This window comes from Hypomesus nipponensis, chromosome 7 (genome assembly GCF_054491055.1).
Source record: "Hypomesus nipponensis isolate SF chromosome 7, ASM5449105v1, whole genome shotgun sequence".
NCBI classification, from domain to species: Eukaryota; Metazoa; Chordata; class Actinopteri; order Osmeriformes; family Osmeridae; genus Hypomesus; species Hypomesus nipponensis.
In genome coordinates, this window is record NC_140367.1 from 11602501 (window position 1) to 11625248 (window position 22748).

General features: G+C 53.9%; 1 protein-coding gene across 1 annotated transcript in view; it reads left to right on the forward strand.

Annotated features, from left to right (window-relative positions):
- grm8a (glutamate receptor, metabotropic 8a) overlaps positions 1-22748 on the forward strand; it is a 133870-nt gene that overhangs the window by 110130 nt on the left and 992 nt on the right. Inside the window, exons 7-9 of the mRNA XM_084702027.1 lie at positions 5744-5883; positions 8741-9676; positions 20881-21130. Coding sequence (XP_084558153.1) covers positions 5744-5883; positions 8741-9676; positions 20881-21130 — 1326 coding nt within the window. The remainder of the gene's footprint in view (positions 1-5743; positions 5884-8740; positions 9677-20880; positions 21131-22748) is intronic.

A 22748-nucleotide genomic window follows, 5' to 3' on the forward strand; every position in this document is an offset into this window, starting at 1 on the left:
TGCCTATGAGCCTAGACCTCCACATCACCCTACCCACGTGGGCGGGAAAACGCCGGAAAGAATCGTAGTGGGATGCGTCAATCATCCGGAACAAACGTTAGGAAGACAGTTTTTCCTTCTCGGTGTCTCCCCATACCCCGGTTCTTGTTTCTGGGATGAGTCATGCGATTAGAGCTTTGTCTCTGCGGCGCTGTGCCCATCAAGCTAATAGAGCTGCTATTGTTCAGGAGCTGAACAATCTGTATTTGATTGGCATCACAGTTCTGTCTTCTTGGAGTTCATTTCAACGTCTGGGGACGTTCCTTTGTGTGGAGGAAGAAGGGAATGGGGAACAAGGAAGGCGGGAATGAAGGAAGATGGCTGCCTGTAATAGCCCCGGCAGGACTGAGACATGCAGCGCTATGTGGACTTGGAAATGGGCGAGTGAGAGCGCGCCTTCTCTTTGTGAGATGGCTTCTGTTTCGTGGCGAGGCAGTTGTGGTCCATCTCGACCTCGAGGGGAGGGAGGGAGGGAGGGATGGGGGGAGGGATGGAGGGAGGGAGGGATGGGGGGAGGGGGGGAGGGAGGAAGGGGACAGAGATAGAGAGGGAGACAGAGAGAGATGTACATATGCCAGCTGTGAGCTTCTCCTCAAATGTACTTCTATTTTCGTTACCTCCTCTGGACCTCACGCGTCTTGGTGGTCAGGTTTGGCCTTCCTCCCTTCTCCTCTCATGTATGGGGTAGAGGGGGGCAGAGGGGGGCAGAGGGGGGCAGAGGGGGGCAGAGGGGGGCAGAGGGGGGCAGAGGGGGGCAGAGGGGGGCAGAGGGTGAATCAATTAGGCCCTCAGGCTGAACCACCGAGCTGCGATCAAGGCAGCTCTCGTCATGAGTCATCGCCGCCGGGCATGGTGGTAGTCGCTCCAGACAAGATGGCCGCCGTTGACTGGAGCTAGCTAATGCTAATTAGCATGGAGTAGAACAGGGAGAGGATAAACTTCACCTGCGTAAACTCGACCTTGTCGTTCAATTTTTGTACTTCTTTTTTATGCGGCTTGCGTCCCTTACCAATTCTACTGAAATGGTACAGGTGTGACAGCTGTGACACAGTTTGTTGTGATGTGCCATGTTATGCGGTCTTTCACTTCTATTGTTTGCTAGAGCAACCTGAACAAGATGTTAAGTAACGCTTCATTTTTGCAGTGTCAATGCTACAGGGCTGAGGGATGCCCACCCTTGACTCAGCCTAATTACGTCTCTCTCTCTCTCTCTCTCTCTCTCTCTCTCTCTCTCTCTCTCTCTCTCTCTCTCTCTCTCTCTCTCTCTCTCTCTCTCTCTCTCTCTCTCTCTCTCTCTCTCTCTCTCTCTCTCTTTCTCTATTGCTTTGTTTGTTAATTGCGTAATTTGAGGCATCTGAGGGCAGAGAAATGAAACATTTTCAGAAATATTTGGATCTCAATGTTTGGAGCTGAATCTTTGGCCTGCGATCCATAGACAGTGAGGGAAGGTGAGAGAGAGAGCGAGAGAGAGAGAGAGAGAGAGAGAGAGAGAGAGAGAGAGAGAGAGAGAGAGAGAGAGAGAGAGGGAGAAACAATGACTTGTAATCTGCTGTGGGCCCTTCTACTGCTTCACATGTCTCTGGACTGACTCACGACTGACCCCTGCAACAGGCCAGCAGACACAGTCTGTCGGAGGGGACGGAAAGACAAACAAACATACAGACGGACGTGCGTGGGAAGCACCAATGATCTAGAACTCTCCGAACCGAAATCTACCTCCCGTAGATGAGTTCCTTTAGATAGGAATCTCCACACCTGTCTCTGCGCTCTATTGCAACTCTACTCGTGCACACACACGCACACACTGGCATTCTCCCTAGCCGAAAAGCTATCCGTTAGCCATTGGAGGATTAGCGCTCAGTTAATCCATACGCCGTCGATACCGCACGGTTCGTTTACACGCAGTAATACTGCCGTAATGCAGACATTACGCATGCAACCACACACTCTCTTCCGCACACACACGCACAGACACAGACATGATAATGAAACCGACAGCAGAGATTTCCGATTGTGCAGCGGTGAGTCAGAAACGCAGTCTAGACAAAAGTTGTCCCGAGTTTTAGTGCTCCACACCCTCGCTCAAGGAGGGCCTTGGCATCAAAGTTTGTCTGTCGATAATGTAGAAGTCAGGGTGCAGAGAGAGCGAATGAGCGAGGAAGAGGGAGAGGGAGGGAGAGAGAAAGAGAGAGGGAGAGAGAGGGAGAAGGGGAGAGAGAGAGAGAGAGAGAGAGAGAGAGAGAGAGAGAGAGAGAGAGAGAGAGAGAGAGAGAGAGAGAGAGAGAGAGAGAGAAAAAGGGAGGGAGAGAAAAAGGGAGGGAGGGAGACAGAGATGTGTGGCAGTTTTTCGGAAACAATAGCTCTGTGAAGTGACTTTTTCCTCTCTCTCGTTCTCTCCTGCTCATTAGTGGCGTGTGAGGGGGTGTGGGAGTGCGGGGGGGACGGAGGGCGGGGGCAGCTTCACTCAACCTCGGAGTGAGGGCCTCTTGGATTTGGAGGGGCCCCGTTCGAAGCCACGTCATCTACCCCCATTAGCTCTCGTACGTCTGTCTGTGCCCTCCCCCCCTCCTCCCCCCCCCCCCCACACACACACACACACACACTTCATCTCTGCTCGTACAAGGCACCAACCGAGTAGGGCAGGAGCTGGATGCGCCGTGAACGAGGGTGGTGGGAGGATGAGCGGAAGGATAGTTGGGAAGGGGAGCTAGGCCACGCTAAGGGCCTAGGGGGGTGGGACGTGCGGGGGTGGGACGTGGCGGGGGTGAGACGTGGCGGGGGACAATCAAACCGACGGCGGCGCGTGGCGCTGCCGCGGAGATACCGCAGGCGGAAGACCTCACGCGGATCTCACCCGCCACTGATCTCCATCCACACGCGCTACGAGGCATGAAAGCGCTTTTTAGTGTCCCATTTTTGGATGACAGAATCCCCCCTTCAGCCCACTTTCTTATCGGTTTCCAGAATGTGTGCTCCTGCAATGCACCATAAACGATGTGTAAAGGGTTCGGTGTGACAGCTCAGTCCTCGTCAGTTGGCTGGGACCCTCCACTTCCAGACCCGGGCTATTCTGCCGGACCTTCTACATGCACTATTTGTATGTCGCTTTGGATAGAAGAAGTCTGGTAAATGATCCTGACGCTAAGCACAACAGCAGAGAAAAACCGAAGTAATTTTTTTTCTCATCTTTAAATTTGAGGACTTTAATGTCAAAATAAGAGCGTAAGAACAACAATAAACTGAGGGTGGGAGAGTGACACTAGTGACTGTTTGGTCGGGCAGGCTGAAGGGGGGGGGGTGGGGTGGAGGTGGGTTACCTCCTAATTACCGTGGGTTACCGTCTAATTGATGTAGCAGCTCATGGGCTGGAATCCTTATAGCTCTTTCTCTTGTCTTTCTTTTGTTTACCTCTCGCTCTCTCTCTTTTGCTGTCCCTTTTTCTTTAGCTCCTGCTGTGAATGAACGGGCCTGACAGATCCTAACAGACAAGCGCTTGCACACACGACACACACACACACACACACAGCAGCATACACCGGCGTGTTTGAGTCACTGTGTTGTTTTTGCATTTCACTGTCATAACAGCGAGCAGATCTGTCACTAATTGGAAACTTCTGAAACTTTGGACCTCCCTCTCTCTCTCTCTCTCTCTCTCTCTCTCTCTCTCTCTCTCTCTCTCTCTCTCTCTCTCTCTCTCTCTCTCTCTCTGTCTCTCTCTCTCTCTATATATCTCTCTCTCTCTTTCTCTCTCTCTCTCTCTCTCTGTCTCTCTGTCTCTCTCTCTCTTTCTCTCTCTCTCTCTGTCTCTCTCTCTCTCTCTCTCTCTCTCTCCCTCTCTTCCTCTCCCTGACTCTCAGCCTTGGCAGGCACTGCAGTGTTTATCTCTCAGCAGCATTCCCAGGTCCCCCTGTGGACTCCGATCTCATGTCAGTTTTGGATCCATTCCCCGCCGTCCAGGGTTCAGGTTTGCTTACCAAGTGAACTGATCCAGAACCAGGCCCTGGGGGATGGTGGGTGGAACCCCACGTCTCCCCGCCTTGGCCTGCATCCCTGCCTTCTAGCCAGGGTCTAGGTTACAGGGGAAGCTCAGCTTATCCTACCAAACCCTCTCACTTTCAGCACGCTTTCGACACCGTGGCCTGGCGTCTGGACCCGGGCCCAGATCACAGTTGGAGATGGGTTCTGATCCATGAAAGGGGATCCGTTTGGAATGAACCGGAGCCCCTGTGCAGATCTGGTACTCTGTTCTCTCTAGGCAGTCTGTCGCTGAGCTACGTGTTTATTTTGGTGTGTGTGGGAGTGCGTGTGTGTGTTTGGTTTGGGAATAGCTTTACCCCTGGCCCCTGGGTTGTAGACTCACTCGATTAACACTGCTGAAGCCAAGCCAAGCTGAGGACCTGGGTATCGTGGGAAGAGCATTCAGAGGGCAAGGCTGCTAAGTCGTCCGATAATACCCACACCCAGGTGACTGGGGTGTGCAGGGTCACGTAGAGGGAGTCCAATCAGGAGAGTTTACGTTTGGTCGTCGAGGTTACGCGGCCCGCGAACTGAGGATGTGCGAAAGCTACGCGTCGGCATCCATGGGCCTTTTTGACGTCTCTTTTTTTTATGTGACCGAAGCCGGCTGTCTGTGGGGTGGAACATTCCAGAGAAGAGGCGGACAGAGGGGAGAGAATTCAGGCAGTCTCACGACCGCCAGGTTGGCAGGACAGAAATGTTTCCTCTGGGTGTGCCTATGCTTCGTTTCTGCCAAGATGAGGGGTGCTCTCCATGGTGCTGACCTGGAGAGCTGGTCTGATCCTGCTGCAGAGCCCAGCGGTGCTCTCCATGGTGCTGACCGGGAGTGGATGAGACTGCGCTGTAGACTTGGTACCTGGCTGGCCCAGCCCGGACACAGTGTGCGTGTGTGTGTGTGTAGGGGTTTGTCTATGAATCATGCATGACGCGCGTGTGTGTGCAGGGATCCTGGGTAATGGGTTTGCTCTGCCCCACAAGAGTGCTCCTCGTTCATTACCTCACGCTGCACAATGCATCTGTCAACCACTCTCCTCTTCATCCCCTCCCTTGTCCTCTCTCTTTCCACCCTCCCTCTTTCTTTTTCTCTTCCCTCTTCCCTTTCCTCCTTCTCTCACCCTTGTCTCCCTGCACTCACTTCTGTATCTCTCCCTCCACCTCTCTCTCTCTCTCTCTCTCTCTCTCTCTCTCTCTCCCTCGTTCTCCTCCCGTCACCTCCCAAAGAGAACATACCATCAGACGGCTCAGGCTCACAAAAAAACCCAGACGGGAATTTTGATAACGCCCCCCCCCCTCACGAGAGGCCGCTTCGCTAACGTTTCTCTCTCTCCTCTCTCTCTCTCTCTCTCTCTCTGTCTCTCTCTCTCTCTCTCTCTCTCTCTCTCTCTCTCTCTCTCTCTCTGTCTCTACTAACGTCTGACATTCTCTCTCTATCTCTACTAACGTCTCTCTATGTCTCTATACTAACCTCTCTCTCTCTCTGCTAACGTCTTTCTCTCTCTCTTTCTCTCTTTCTCTACTAATGTCTCTCTCTCTCTCTCTGCTATCGTCTCTCTCTCTTTCTCTGCTATCGTCTCTCTCTCTCTCTCTCTCTCTCTCTCTCTCTCTCTCTCTCTTCTCTCTCTCTCTCTCTCTCTCTCTCTCTCTCTCTCTCTCTCTCTCTCTCTCTGCTAATGTCTCTGTCTTACAGGAAGCGCCGGGACGCCGGTGGTGTTCAACGAGAACGGCGACGCCCCCGGCCGCTACGACATCTTCCAGTACCAGATCACCAACCGCTCCACCGCCGAGTACCGCGTCATCGGAACTTGGACCAACAAGCTTCACCTGGACGTAAGGGCCACCTTCAACCTGTCTCTGAGGGCACAGCGCTGCACGTTCAACATCTGCACGGTGTCTGTGTTGGACTCAACGTGGAGCCAGTAGGAAAAGTCGGAAAGAATGATGTACAATGATTGGGTGAACATTTTGGGTATAAGGAGCTATCTATGAACACAGAACGGTGGAAAGGCTTTTCTGTGCTTGGGGGGGGGGGCGTGGGGGGTGGGTACTTCTTCTCTGGTTGAATCAATGTCAGGCGGGAACGAGGACGAGACATAGAGAGAGGCTGTTGGGACAGAAAGAGGCTGGTGGGACAGAAAGAGGCTGGAGAGACAGAGAGAGAGGCTGGTGGGACAGAGAAAGGCTGGTGGGACAGAGAGAGGCTGGTGGTGAGGCTGGTGGGACAGAGAGAGGCTGGTGGTGAGGCTGGTGGGACTTGGCTTTCCCCAGCTCCTAGCATCTTCTTAGCTAATTGGGGTCAATCTTCTCACGGATGTCCCTGAGTTGTTTTTGTGTTTGTGAGCTTGTGTGCGTACACACGCCCGCGGGGGGGGGCGGGCGCGCCCACACACACCTCAGGCGTTTTCATTGGTTAGTGAAGGGTATACACTCAGGACTTCATTAGCCGGCAGGAGGGAAGATGAGGAGACTAATGGGAAAGTAATGCTTGCTGCCTGACTGACTGAGGAACCATACGTACACATACACACACACAGAAATAAATCACACACACTCAGAGAGAGAGAACATGTACACACGCTATGATACAAAACAACAGGTAGACTAAGCGTTCTCTAGGGGGAATAAATCAGGCCGGTTCAGTTGTGTGTGTGTGTGTGTGCGTGTGGAAGCTTGTGTGTGTGCGTGTGTGTCAGAGTCAGAGAGACGGTGTGTGTATGTGTTCACAAAGTTGAGAGAGAGTGTCACATGGCTTCTGCTTTTCCCCCGCGCCGCACTGTTTCGCTGCTTCTGCAGCATGACGTCGCTGTTATCTGCATACGCAATCGAATGCTCGTTGTTTAGCCGTCATAAGCTTCCCCCCTGCCACATCCCACCCCTCAGGTCAATGTTATCCGGACACACTTAAATTTGACCTGACATGCTTTTTCAAACATGGGCCCGATGCGTCTCATTAGTGGCAGGCTTCAGAGGGGGGTCTAGCATTCTTTTCTTCTTCTGCAGGGTAATTAAAGGCAGGCGAGGCCCGCTCCTCACTGTAATTTGTTTGGGAGAGCGCGTTATTTATGAGCGGCGGTTGGCGTTTAGGCACAAGCTTCTGCCCAGCGATGCAAAGAGAACCAACAAACAGAAGGGCAAAATGAAATAAAACAAAAATGAAATAAAACATACACAAAATAACAAACAGCACAGGAAACGACCTCAGCCACAGCCAGAGGAACGACGACTCAACAATCTTGTACCATGACGTTTGGCCGGCTTGTGAAGTTGGACCCAGCGTTGATAAATCAACAAATTCTCTACTTTTGTATGTACGGTCTCTTGGCAGATCATTCCGGAGCCAGACGGATTGTTCTCGTTTGGTTCTGCCGGACTGGTTCTTGTGTCCGTGTGAGAGAAAATAGAGACCAGCTCCATTTATCGAGCCCCCTCAGCCAGGCGCGTCGCTAGACCCTTTTGACTGGGGCATGTGCAGTTTAACCGAAAACACAAACTGATCCCTGAACTGTACGTATGATGAGTAGGGGCCTGTGCCTCGGTAGAGTTTCATATTGAGCATCTCGCCTGCCCTTGTTAATGCATAAACCTCTGAGACTTAGTCCTCAGACATGCAAACACACACACACACAGGCACACACACCAGGAACACACACACGTGCACACACTTGCATGCTCACGCACACACACACACACACACACACACGCACACACACACAGGTGTCCTATATCGCCAGATCTGATTACAATTTAAATGGCGCCAGCCACTTTGACTTCACTCCAACATTTTCTCTGCCTTACAAGGGGGCAGCAGAAATCCAGCTTGTGCTAATTGTCCCCTCCCCCGCCCCGTAGCCCCCCAATGTTCAGATGAGCCGTTCAGTCAAGACACTCGCGTGATTGATTTCACCCTTTATTCATAAACGTGACAAATGGTTTAACATTGGCGGAATGGATGTACACGGGGAAGCGCTCCCTGCCTTCACTGCAGCATGCATGACATGAGGCAGGGAGCAACAAGTTAAATCACCCATGGGGAGAACAGACAGACAACATGGGGAGAAGGGGATGGAGGTGGGTGGCAGCAGCGCAGAACACAAAGGTCATCGAGGACGGGTGTGTGCGACTTTATAGCGCCGCCTATCGAGCTAAGCCTATGGGCCGAGAGCACGGCGATGGGTGATATGGCGCGCTCTGCCCGAGTGCCGTGCCTGAACTAGCTTCGCTCATACAGGGTGCTGGAGTGAAGGAGCAGGTGCCCCCTGTTCTCCGGTCTCACACGGACTGTCCAGCCCCTGGTCCAAGGACAGTGAGAATCCGACTCCAGAACTGTGTCCATGTATTCAGCGGCAGAATTGAATTGGCGTCGTCGTCTCCAAAAAACAGGAAATGTTGGATTTGACGTGTAATAAAAACAATGGTGTGTTACTGTCGTTGTCATTGAAAATGGGAATTGATCCAGTGCCCTAAGAACTCAACCTTGTATGTCAAAAAATGACTTAGCTGGGAGGAATCACTTTTTACACATATACCGTACATATATATATATATATATTTTTTTTTTACGGCAAATCCATCCTTTCATTACAGAGAACGTGCGGCGCCACCACTTTCAAAGCCGACCCATCTCAGCCATCTCCAGCCCCTCCTCATCTCTTCTTCTCTCTTCTGTCCACCCTCCCCCCCCCCCCAGGTGGAGGCCATGCGGTGGCGCTCGGGCGACCCCTCCCTCCCGGCGTCGGTGTGCAGCGTGCCGTGCCGCCCGGGCGAGCGCAAGAAGGTGGTGAAGGGCGTGGCGTGCTGCTGGCACTGCGAGCGCTGCGAGGGCTACCACTACCAGGCCGGCGAGTTCCTCTGCGAGCTGTGCCCGTACGAGCAGCGGCCAGACCGCAACCGCACCGCCTGCCAGCCCATCCCCGTCGTCAAGCTCGAGTGGCACTCCCCGTGGGCCGCGGTGCCCGTCTTCATCTCCGTCCTGGGCATCGTGGCCACCACCTTCGTGGTGGTCACCTTCGTGCGCCACAACGACACGCCCATCGTGCGGGCGTCGGGCCGCGAGATGAGCTACGTGCTGCTGACGGGCATCTTCCTGTGCTACGCCATCACCTTCCCGATGATCGCCGCGCCCGACGTGGGCGTGTGCTCGCTGCGCCGCGTCTTCCTGGGCCTGGGCATGTGCTTCAGCTACGCGGCGCTGCTCACCAAGACCAACCGCATCCACCGCATCTTCGAGCAGGGCCAGAAGTCGGTGACGGCGCCGCGCTTTATCTCGCCGGCGTCGCAGCTCGCCATCACCTCCTCGCTCATCTCCGTGCAGCTGCTCGGCGTGTTCGCGTGGTTCGCCGCCGACCCGCCGCACACGGTCGTGGACTACGGCGAGCAGCGCACGCAGGATCCGGCGGAGGCGCGCGGCGTGCTCAAGTGCGACATCTCCGACCTGTCGCTCATCTGCTCACTGGGATACTCCATCCTGCTGATGGTCACGTGCACCGTGTACGCCATCAAGACCCGCGGCGTGCCCGAGACCTTCAACGAGGCCAAGCCCATCGGCTTCACCATGTACACCACCTGCATCATCTGGCTGGCCTTCATCCCCATCTTCTTCGGCACCTCGCAGTCGGCCGAGAGGGTGAGTGGGAGGGGTGTGTGTGTGTGAGACATGAGTGTGTGCGTGAGGAAGAGAGCGGTGCTGGATGAGGCGGGGCGTGATGAGAACAAGATGAAAGGATTGAATTGATGAAGAGCGTTTGTGGGGAACGGAGGGATGGGTGTTTTTGGTGGAGCGATTAAGTATCGGGAGATACCGGAGACCACTCGCTCGAAAGCCTCGTCTCTCCCCACACGAATAGCACACGGCTGGGTCTGTGTCTGGGTGACTGCGTTCACGTCCACTGACTGGGGCTCCTGTCCGAGGCTGTGATTGATTGTGTGCGTGGGACTCGGTGTGTGGGTTGATGTTGTAGTGCGTGTATGTGTGTGTGTGTGTGTGTATTTAGGAAAGGCTTACTGGAATAAAACGGTGTAAATGGTCATTGTCACCTAAGCGTGTGTGTGTTTGAGTAGGGGCTGTACTCTGGTGTGTGTGCGTGTGTGTGTGTGTGTGTGTCCACAGCCTGTAGATAAACAATTCAGCTCAGCCGGGCTCAGCGGAGGCACTTTCCCGTCCTACAATAGGGTCATATAAAGTGTGTACACGCACACGAGAAGCCAACAATGGACCCTGTGGTTTTCTCTCTTCGCCATGTGTTGGATCTCGCGGTTTTAGTGTACCGTTGTTGAGGAACAAAGGGCAATATGTGATTTAGAAGTGGCATGGCTGAGGAGGGAAGGGGAGGAGAGGAGAGTACAGAGAGGAGAGGAGAGGGAGGGGAGGGGAGGGGAGGGGAGGGGAGGGGAGGGGAGGGGAGGGGAGGGGAGGGGAGGGGAGGGGAGGGGAGGGGAGGGGAGGGGAGGGGAGGGGAGGGGAGGAGAGGAGAGGGAGGGGAGAGGAAGAGGAGGAGTGGAGAGGTAGGGGAGGAGAGGAGAGGGAGGGGAGAGGAGAGGGAGGGGAGAGGAAGAGGAGGTGAAGAAAAGAGAGCAGAGGAAGAGGAGAGCAGAAAGAGGCAACGAGAGGAAGAGGAGGGGAGGAAAAGAGAGTAGAGGAAGAGAAGAGGAGGAGGAAGGGGAGAGGAGGAAAGGAGAGGAGAGGAAGGGGAGAAGAGAGGAAAAGAGAGGAAGGGGCGAGGACAGGAGAAAAGAGGGGCGACGATGGCTGGGGCAGGGAGGGAAGGGGAGGGCAGGAAACAATAGAAGAGAGGACGGGAGGAGAGGAGGAAAAGTAAAGGGGGGTAGAGGGAGAGGGGCGGGGATCGCGGGGGAAGGAAAAGCAGAGGGGGAGGGGCTGAAAAGAACGTAGAAGTGAAGAAGAGGAGACGTGCAGCGCCGCCTCCCCCCCCCCCCCCCCATCCCCCCCGCCTGAGACAGATTCTCATTAAAGCATCATTACCCGTTTACTGCTCTCCCCTCTTTCTCCTCCTCTGTTCTGCTCCCTCCGTCTGCTCGCAGTCTGACACACTCTCTCCCGGATCTCCCAATTAGACACCGGGCAAACAGCGCGGCACACTTTTCAGCTCCGCAGTGGCAGGGTAGGACTGAAGTCCTCCAAAAAACAACAGGCAAACAGCTTTTGTTTTCCTTTGCTTGGCTGCGTGCACACACACACACAGACGCACACCGCAGCGGCATACATGCGCGCGCGCACAGGCGGGCGTGGACACACGCGTAGGGATGAATACACACACGTAAACACACGCACACACACACACACACACGGGGAGGCACATGCAGTGCAGAGATAGACACACCCTGATGCGGAGTCGCACACCAACGCAGGAACGCAGACAAATGCAACCGCAGGAAATGAAATGACATGCTCAAACCCACACAACAAGACACAAACAAAATGAAAGGTAGAATCGGAGCTGGAGTCATTCAGGGGAGACAAAAACGGAATTCTAAATAGCACGATGAAGCAAATCCCTTTGAAGTCGGTCTGTTGGCTGAGTTTGGTATTCTGACACACCGGATGAGGTGAATTCAGTAGACCTGCAGACATGACAGTCTTAAGGAAGAGATCACATGCGAGCAGGTTTGCTGGAGGCTCGAAGCCAATGGGACGCGAGCATTTCCCCTTCGCTAAACGCGACGCGTTCAGGAGATGGAGCGCGCCGCCGCCAGACGTTTTGCCGCCGACTGCGTGGGTGTTCAGACGCTTAAGTCATCCTCGGAGAAAGCGTTGAGATGACACTGAGACGACGCTGCTCTCGGGAGACATCTCCTCCTTCATCCCCCAGCTCTGACGAAGTGCACGTGTGTGCGTTCACGTCACGGCCGTGCGCGAAAGAGCGCGGTGCACTTTGACATTTGCAGTCAGTCATTTCCCCGAACGCTCAATGAGCACAAGCACCTTCACTCTCTAGACGGGCCACAGCCACATGAGAGAGTCAATACGACTCAACGGAGAACCCCTTTTTTGTAACCCCGTCCAATGCGTCGCCACGTCGGCTTCCTCCGGGAGAGCGTGCGAAGGCGCCGCCGCCCGCGGGATTGATTGCGGCGTGTTTTCACTGTGTGGCACGAACACGCGGCGCAGTGAGCTGATGCTGCAGGCTTAATGTGAGACTGGGGGAGGACGTCGTTGCTAATGAAAGGGTGCGTTTCAGTGTGTGTGAACAGAATGCGAGTATGAGAGAGGGATGGTGAAAGAAGAGAACGACATAGAGGGTGTGAGAGAGAGAGAGAGAGAGAGAGAGAGAGAGAGAGAGAGAGAGAGAGAGAGAGAGAGAGAGAGAGAGAGAGAGAGAGAGAGAAAGAGAGAGAGAGAGAGAGAGAGAGAGAGAGAGAGAGAGAGAGAGAGAGAGAGAGAGAGAGAGAAAGAGAGAGAGAGAGAGAAAGAGAGAGAGAGAGAGACAGAGAGAGAGAGAGAGACAGAGAGAGAGAGAGAGAGGTGGAGGGAGAGTTACAGAAGTGCAGGGAGACAAGGGTGAGAGAAGGAGGAAAGTGAGAGGGAAGAGAAAAAGAAAGAGAGAGGGTGGAAAGAAAAAAAGAGGGAGTGAAAGGGAGGAACGATGTTTCAGACCCTGGCAGGAAATGAGTCTGCTTTGAAGGAAGCACACCGTATGTTGCCAGAGGGCATAACGGGAAAATTAGGGTTTCAGGCAAAAAGGCATTCTGTTTATGATCTCCTTAAAGGAGTACGTCGCTCGAGGAAAGGAAGAGAGAGAGAGAGAAACGGCATGAGGGGGGGATTGAAATGGAATGAGGGAGAGATGTGAGGGAGCGAAAGAGAGAAAGAAGAACCTAACAGAACCTCTGAACACAACCTTCCAACAGAGATAATCTCTTCCAACTGGATTCACTGTAGTGCTTTTCCCATTAAACCCAAAACACCTTCAACAGAAAGTGCGTAAGAAATGCATGAGGATTGCCGTATGTGAGTGTGTATATTTGTTTGCCTGTGTGGTTGTGTGCCTGTGTGTGTGCACTGTGGATGTATGTGTGTGTGTGTGAGACAGATTCCACTGACTGGAATGTGTGTGTGAGTACTGTGAATATGTGTGTGTTTGTGTGTATTGTGCACGTATGTGTGTGAGTACTGTGAGTGTGTGTGTGTGTGTGTACTGTGTCTGTGTGTCCGTGTGTGTGTACTGTGTCTGTGTGTGTGTACTTTGTGTGTGTGTGTGTGTGTGAGTACCGTGTCTGTGAGTGACCTTTAACACAGCACTTCCAGCCGCCCCCCCTGTTGATATCAATCTCTCATTCGCTCTCCTGAATGCAGGTTGAATGCACGGGGCCTAGCTGATCCCCATGCAGGTAACGGCCCCGGCCGTTTGTCATCCTCCTCTCAGAGGTTTAACGGGTGGCGTGGCCGCTGGCTGAATGAGGGGAGACCGCCCAGGTCTTTACCGGGAGAGAGGAGCACGGCCATCAATCTAACATCATCTGCCCGGACCGGGCTCTCACCGGCCTGCTCTCTACTGTACTGTGAGAGAGAGAGAGAGAGAGAGAGAGGGGGGGGGGGGATGGAAGAAGGGAAGGAGGGAGGGAGGGAAGGAGGGAAAGAAAGGGAGAGAGAGAGGGGGGAGGGAGGGAGGGAGGGAAAGAGAGAGAGAGGGAGAGAGAGAGGGGGGGAGAGAGAAAAATAAATCTCACTAAAGTAGTTGAAGAAGAAGGAGGGATGGAAGGAAACAGAGTAAGGGAGAGAAAAGAAGCACGGAGAGGTGCAGGGAAAAGGAATGGTCTTAGATAAGGAAGTGACGCAAAGGATAGAGGGGAAGAAGTCCGAAAAGGTCAACGATAGGCAAACACTAGAGCTGGGGAAACAACGAAGGGCGAGAGAGCGAACAAAGAGAACGTTGTCAGCGACCCAGGACACAAGCGAGCAGGCAGACAGGTGAGCCTCTGATAGGCTGATACCCCTGAGAGCAAAGCTGATGAGACAGGAAGAGGCTGAACGCTGGAGCACGATGCTACATGCTAACGCGACATGTTGCACGCTAACATCTCCACCTGTGAGAGCACGAGCCGGCTCCGCCCCCAAGGCGCACCGCTGGGCTCTCCTCTCATCTGAGCACACATCCCTACGTGGGCTAACCCTGTTACAGCTGCTCGCTAGCTACTTTGATCATCTTGTAACACGACAACACTTTCATTTTCCCCCGCTCGCACACTAACGTGAGGAGATAACACACAAACACCCACTGACACCCCACGCTCAAGCCCACATGCTGGCACAGACGAAACGCAATTCACCAGGCGTCAGTCTCGACTTTTGTCATTTATGTGCGCATCATCCACAGACATTGTTCGGTGATGATAGCGTGTTCTCCACCACCATCATGAGAGCAGCCTTCCAGATCCTGATGGGAATTCACGACATTCGACAGGAGCAGCAAACACAATGCAGACACCAAGTGTCGGATCCCAGCATCACACAAAAGAATCCATTCCCTGGGACCTAACACACACACACACACACTTGTCTCTCACACGCACACACATCCACACAATGAACGATACCCACACATCCACACTCGCCCACAAATACACACACTATCACACACACACACACACAGTGTGCCCATGTACCCATATCTACATGTGCACGTATGTTTGTACACGTACAGACCCCCTACTTGTGGGGGGTGGGGGGGGCACACACACACAAACACACACAAAACACACAGCTTTGAGAAGGCTTCGATGGATTTAGCGACACCGTGACAAAAGAGAACCGTATCTCTGAGGGCGACGCGGAAAAACAATGTTTCATAACGGATCAGTGGACACATCTGATCCCGACGTCCTCCACACTCCGACACAGCTGTTATTGTTCCTTCCCCTACCTCGCAGACGCACATATTGGAAATGTCAAACACATTACCCAGACTGGCTGCATTACAAGGGGAGTGTGGCTGTGTGTGTGTGTGTGCGTGTGGGTGTGTGTGTGTGCGTGTGTAATGGTGCAAGTGTGTGAGAGAGGGAGAAAGGCAAAGACTGAGCGCGTGCAGTCGTGTGTGTCCGCGTTTGTGTGGGTGTGTGTGTGTGCCGGTGTGTGAGAGAGGACGGAAGGGCAAAGCATGAGCGTGCGTGCGTGCGTGCGTGCAGTAAGATCACAGGAGCAGGCAGAGTATAGCAGTTGCTACTACAGTAGCCCGGGCTCAGTGGTGTTCTGCCTTGCCACACTGCAGACAGGAGCTGATAGGAGCACTGTATGAAATACTAGGGCTGTGCTGGCAATACAGAGGTTTAGATTCACTTCTGACCGCGTGTGTGTGTGTGTTCAAGATCAAGTTTTACTAGCATTGTGAGCACCGAGTCCCCACATGGATAGTCAACTGAGGAAGCATGGGGTTAATGATAGAATTTGTATAAGGGTCAGAATTATATGAAAGGTTAAGGTAAGGGATTAGGTTGACACGATTGTGAATGGAACTGAATTGCAGGTCCTCACTACGATAGTGAAACAAACTTGTGTGTGTGTGTGGTCTGCGTTTGTGTGTGACTACACGTGTGCGCGTGCACGAGCGCCTGTGTCTGTCTGTGGTGTGTGCATTGCTGGTATCTGAGTGAAGCTAATTACCCGTGTGTGTGTGTGTGTGTGTGTGTGTACGCATGTGCGCCTGTTAACTGGCTGGGGTTCCAGGAGGCCCTGCCAGTGCTAATGACAGGATAAGTAGCACAGTCATCTGACTGGAGGGAAACAGCTGGGGGTCTCACTTAGAGTCAGTCCCAACCCCCCCCCCCCACACACACACACACACACACACACCTCCCACACACACAAACCCGAACCCACCCCCCCTTTGCATAGCCCACAGAGGTTTTGGCAAAACCGAGAGGAGCGATGAGCTGTGTGGCGAACAGCGACTGCGATCAGCGTTGTCTTAGCAGAAGCTGGGATGGGCATTTGACCACCTCACAACACTCTCTCAAACCGAGACGTACAACCAAAAAAACACCTGCTCGCTGCCATCCGCTACGTGAGACGGCTGACATGGTCATTGTAAGAATGCGTGGTTAGAATTCATCCTACTGTCGCAAGTCGCTGACCAATGGCAAAATAGCTAAATGACTAAATATAACAATCCTGGAGATTTTCCTCCTTGTGAAAGATTCGGCTGCTGCTTCCGTCTGCGCTGGTTCACACACACACACACACACACACACACTCCCTGTGTGTAGCACACTCCGTCCCTCCCCTGGCATTACACTCTCCCTTCTCAGACACAAAAAAACACGGCATCATGATTTCATGATGAGCGGCTATCTCTTGCTCCATTGGCCTATGAACTGAATCCCTAGGGCCTGCTCGCCCTGCTCTCGCTCTCCCTTCCCCCCAGAACGTACACGAGCACACGCACTGAGGTCACGCCCTCGCGGAAACAACGTGTACCGTACCAAGACAAAACTCAGCTTAGCAGAGCCACAAGGTCATGAAAAAGGTCAGAGTTTCCAGAGTATCATTACAGTCCAGACAAACTGTTTGTTCTGGATGCTATCACAGTCCATGTCCACCATCCACCGTGAACTGTATGTGACGAACGAGGGAATTCGTGAGCAGACGCACAAAAGTGCAATGTGTACAAAAGGGGGGGGGGGAATCGGCGACGAAGCATTTCGCAACACACCAGCGTCTCTTCACTTGTGCATCTTTCATGCTGGACGCTCTCTGTACGACTGCAGAGAGGGGATACGAACACTTTTTTCTCCTTCTCAGGAGACCATGTGTTGTGTCATTTGTTGTGTCGCACTGAAAGCTCCCACCCGGGCTGTAACCCGACCTAAGTGATTAAAAAGATGAACAGTTCCCTGAGGGGGGGGGGGGGGGGGGGTCGATGGGGGCTGGACTCCAAATGGCGTCGGGAATGAGTTTGGGACCCTGAGGCGGTCGGCGGAGTCACCTCACTCGTAAAAAAAAAAGGAACCTTGTTGAGGCCAGGCCCCTTCTCAAGGGCACCTCCTGAACTCATTACCCAAAGGCAAGGGATCGTTGGAATGTTAAATGACACCGAGCAGACGGTGTGGGCGTGCCGGGGGGGGGGGTGGGGGGGGGGGCGGGCGAGAAAGAGAGGAAGAGAAGGCAAGCTACGCGGCCGGTCGTTACGGCGACGGTGTTGGGGGGGGGGGGGGGGGTTCCAGGACCTCCACCCTAGCATATGATGACCACCTCATCTGACCCACCACCCCACACCGGCTATGCATGTATCCTAGCGGGGGGAGGGGGGAAGGGGGGGAGCTTCGGGGGAGAAAGGGAAGTGATGTAACGGCATAGAAACCATTTCTGCCCTTGAGAGGTTGATGTTGACAAGAGGCAGGCCTGTGCAGGCAGACTCTGCTAGCAACAAAAACACAGACGCAGTGTTGCCTTGCAATCCCAATATGCATGCAGCACCTGAAATAACAGCGTGCTTACAAAGGGTGTGTGTGCGTCCCGAGAGTTTTGAAAACCGACGTGACAACTTCGTGAAGGACCTTGGTGGTAATGCGAGACCATTGTGAGGTGATAAGAAATGCTCCTTCAATCCAGCTCTGGGTCTAGAGCTCTCAAGAGCAATTTCCTTCTCCTTGTCATAATATCTGTGTGATAAGTATTGAGTGTGCGTGTGCGCGTGTGTGATACAAACCTCTGCTTGTTACTGTAATGCTCTCAATGATATAGCATTGCCTCCCCAGCCCGTGTCCTCCAGTCTAGACAAAGGCAATTATGTACCAGACACTTGTAATATAAAGTGGATTGTGTTGAATTCCCTGGAAGCAGAGTAAGCGCGTGTGTGTCTGTGTGTGCGTGTGTGTGTGGTATGATGTCCAACAGGAGTTGTATTCGAGAGATACAGCCCCTCCATCTAAGTTCCTTCTCTCTTTGTGCCTTTCCCCCCCACCCCCCCCACCCCCTCTCTCTCTGTTTCCCCGATCATCTTTTGAATCCTCGCTTTTCCTTCTTTCCGGTCCTTCTGTCTGTTCCCGCCCTGTCTCTTCCCCTCCTTGTCTCCCGCTCCATCCTATTCCCCTCTCCTCGCCCCCCCCCCCCCCTTCAAGCACCCCTCGCCCCTCCAGCACCCCTCCCATCCTCCTCCCCTTTACTGCTGCTCTTCCCATCTTTCCCCCTCTCTCATTAGACTTTTTCTGTCTATCCTGGGGTGACCCGGTTCTAAGCAGGTGATAGAGCATGGACCTCCGAAGGCCTGGTGATGGATGGATCCAATGACACACACACAAACAGTCACACACTCGCAAACACACGCACACACACACACACACTCTCTCCTTCTGTCTATGGAGGACTGTAGCACTGGAGCGTGCCTAATCGCCCGCTCTCTGTTTGACTGGGAAATAAACACACACACACACACACACAGAAGCTTATGCGGCGAGAGACATGTCTGCTGTCGATGCGTTATGTTACCTGGACAGGCAGGAAGGCAGTGTGTGGGTGGGTGTGAGTGTGTGTGTGTCTCTCGTAGCATCTGTTGTAGTCGTCTCCAATAGCTCCGTGGTCCAGGGTGTTGTAACGTGGACCTTTGTCTCCGCTGTTTCGCCAGAGAGCTGCAGCACACCGCTAGAAAGAGTGGATCGCGACTCCCCCCCCCCCCCCATCATCCCCCCCCCCCCCCACCACCCCACTGTCTTCCTGTGTCTCCCACTCACTTTCGATCTCACTGTTCTTCTCTTTAACACCCCCCTCTCTCTGGACTAGGGTGGCATCCAATCTCGTAGACCCTCCATCACCTGTCGGTGTTTCCCCCCTCCCCTCCTGTCCCTTCCATCCATCGTTTCCACCTCTCCCACTTTCTCTCCTCCTCCCTCCTCCTCTCCCCCCCCCCCCGCACACAGCCTCGCCCACGGTGCGATCTCGCTTTTGACCGCGCGCCCTTCTATTGTCTCCGACGCGACGCGCGTGCCCCGCGGATGCACGGGCACGCGCCCACGCCCCCACAAACAGTCTGATTAGACGACAAGTGAGCCTGATAGCTGTAGCGATGTTCTATAACCGTTACCGGGTCTTTCATCTCTCCGAGCCAACCTATACTGGTACGCCCTGTACTAAGCTAACGTGTGCCTTGTGTGTGAGTGATGTCACAGTGCTTGTGTGACCTAGGCGACTATGCGTGTCTATGTAAAGATATATAGCTCACACCTAGGTGTGTGAGGCTAACTTCAGCTGACAGGCATTAACTGAGCATCAATGACCTGGCAGCACACACACACACACACACACTCCACAGGGCTGGCCTGCAGAGTACGAGTCACACACCCGCAGCAAAGTCTGAACTCTTGTCATGCACACACACACATCCACGAAGACAACACAGGCGCACTCACACAATCACGCAAACAAACCCCCCCACACACACACACACACAGCCCTTATCTGAATCCCTCAGGGATGCCTCGAGAGCAACACCGTCGAGTGACAAGATAGGAGCGTGTTACCGTTGAGAAGATATCATGCCCTGTCATACCAAGTAATGCATGCCCTCAGCTCGGCGCTGTACAATGCATTTCATATCAGTGGCGTCCTAAGTGCTTCGAACTCTCGGCCCCTCGCCCCTGGTCAGCCTGTCTGTCTGTCCGGCCGTCTGTCACTGGGCTGTTAGCAAATTCAGCAGGCATATCTCTCCCTTTCACTCACTCTCTCTCTCTCTCTCTCTCTCTCTCTCTCTCTCTCTCTCCCTCTCTCTGTCTCTCTCTCTCTCTCTCTCTCTCTCTCTCTCTACTAACGTCTTTCATTCTCTCTCTATTTCTAATTACGTCTGTCTCTCTCTCTCTCTCTACTAACGTCTCTCTCTGTCTCTCTACTAACCTCTCTCTCTCTCTCTCTCTCTCTCTCTCTCTCTCTCTCTCTCTCTCTCTCTCTGTCTCTCCCTCTCTCTCCCTCGGGCTGGCTCGCCGTCCTTTCTCGGGGAAGGACCGCGTATCTCCCTCTGCCGGTCTCCCTATCGCTGGTCTGAGAGTGGGAGCGTTTGCGACGTGGCCACACACACACGTACAGACACAGGACACCCACACAAACACGATGCAGCACTTGAATATCCCTCCCTCCCTCGCCCCCCCCCCTCCCCCCCTTCTCCTTGTTCCTCATTAAGAGGGAGATCCAGGGGATGAGCGTGTACATGTGGAACACGTTCCCTCCTGGAGACTGTTGTCGTTTGCTCCGCGAGCGGAACGCCGGTATCGCCACCATCCGTGCGTGACCGGCCATCTGCTGACAGACGCTCCCTCCGATGGGTATCACACACACGCACGCACACGCGTGTGTGGGAGCGCCTCGCGCCTTGCTGGGAGGAACCCCTCGGAACGTGTGTGTGTGTGTGTGTGAGAGGAAGGGGACAGGTGGGGGGAGGGCGTTGACATAATCACCGGTCCAGGTGAGGACAACGGAGAACGACAGGGTGTGACGGCCAAACTAACTGACATCTGTGCCTCTCTCTCCCTCTCTCCTTCCCTCTCTACCTGTTTCCCTGCCCCATCTCTCTGTATACGTGTCACCTCTCCCTTCTCCACCCACTCTCTTCCGACTCTCCCCCCTCGCCCCGCTCTCTCCCCCTTTTCTTCTCCACCTCTTCCCCTCTCTCTCTCTCTCTCTCTCTCTCTCTCTCTCTCTCTCTCTCTCTCTCTCTCTTTCCTCTCTCTCTCTCTCTCTCTCTCTCTCTCTCTCTCTCTCTCTCTCTCTCTCTCTTTCCCTCTCTCTCTCTGTCTCTCTCTCTCTTTCTCTCTCTCTCTCTTTCCCTCTCTCTCTCTCTCTCTCTCTCTCTCTCTCTCTCTCTCTCTCTCTCTCCCCCACCCCTCCTCCAGATGTACATCCAGACCACCACCCTGACCATCTCCCTGAGCCTCAGCGCGTCCGTCTCCCTGGGCATGCTCTACATGCCCAAGGTGTACGTCATCCTGCTCCACCCCGAGCAGAACGTGCCCAAGCGCAAGCGCAGCTTCAAGGCCATCGTCACGGCCGCCGCCATGACGGGCAAGCTGGCGGGCTCCAAGGGCGGCGACCGGCCCAACGGCGAGGTGAAGACGGAGCTCTGTGAGAGCATGGAGACCAACAGTGAGTAAGCGGACACAATGTTTTTCTACCTACACATATTTCAGTTTTGGGGGGAAACCGGTAAGGATTTTAGATGCGCCGACTCGCGTACACGATGGTAGACGTGGCAGCTCGCTAGGGTGACCAGACGTCAGGAATTAGTCCGGACAGTCCGGTTTTCCAGCCCTTTGTTGCGTGTCGTCCTTTTTGCAATGTTGTCCTCCTTTTTGACCCTTCCTGCCCACAGTCGCAATTTAGCACTCGCGTGGCTTCAGTGGTAAAAAGAAAGACCTCCTTCAAACCTTTGTGGAGTTCAAAACTTCACTTTGCCACGAAGAGCAGCACAGATCATGCCTTCTGTAGCTCTGTCGCATTGATATAGACGTGAGGAGTACTAGTAGGGGGAAAGGGGCTTTTTTTTGGGGGGGGGGAAACGGCACAACAATAATGCTACTATTCTATTACAATTGAAATACTTAGAGGAATGGTACTGTCTTATTTTGTTATTTATCTTTTGACTAAACTCGTCTCACCGAAGACAACAGAAAATCAGTGCACACAACTTTTTCCTCCTTTTTGACCCTTTGACCCTTTGTCCTCCTTTTTGGACCCAAGTGTTTGCTTCTGGTCACCCTACAGCTCGCAAGCGAGCGGCTCGGGGGTGCCACGTCGAACGTGGCCGAGCGCCTCGGCCAATCCCGACTCGTTCGTTTAATTGTCACGCCGAGGATGCCGTTTTGGAGGCGAGGAAGAATTTTTTACAGCTGCCGTTTTTTTTTGTGCGCGAGTTTTTTTGGGGGTACAGACTTAACAAAGCAGTCAGACTGTAAGAACTTGTTTGATAGAGCGACGCCCAAATTCCCTTTCCTTTCCCGTCAGCAAACCGATCTCACTTCAAAGCACTTTGCGCTGCTCACAGCCCACCACACAAGCTCCGCCAGCGCGTGGAGGCAAAGCTTTTTTTTTCCTGACTTTCCTTTTCTTTTGTGGGGGCACACAAAGTAAGAAATAAGAATAACAATCCGTCACGGCGAAGCAATGTTGCTCGACGTCGACAGGTTTTCGGCTTCTCTGTTGTTGTTGCGGTAATTAAACGGATCCCTTTCTACGGGGGCGCCAGGTGTGTAATTCCTCGTTACAGCTGGGGAGCCTGGCGTTCCCACAGGCCCCGGTCGCCGCCTCAGCATTTTTCGGCCTCCACCCCCCCCCCCCCCCCCCTCCCTCCACCCCGTCTGCCGGCTGAAAACAGCGCAGGGGGGGTCACAGTTCATTTAGTCACCCATTAGCGAAACCCGCTGACTGGACTCGGATGAGTGTAATGTAATTCTGCCAACAAGTGAGTTTTTATTTTTTTTCGAAAACTCTCTCCTACTTTTGCACGCCAACGTTTTGGCCTGGTGACGCTCTTGTGAGGCCGCGTCCGCCTGACGCCTTGTGGATCCCGACCGCGTGTCGTGGAGGGGAGAAGCGGAGGGGGGCTGGGGTCGGAGGGGGGCTGGTTGGAGTGGGAGCAGGCGGGTGGGCGCTGGGAAACAGTGGCATTTCCAGTGGAGCGGTCCTGGGGTGGAGGAGCTGCAACGGGGCCGGACACTGGCTCACTGCAGCAGTGCTGTGGAGCCGAGGCAGCAGACAAGGTCTG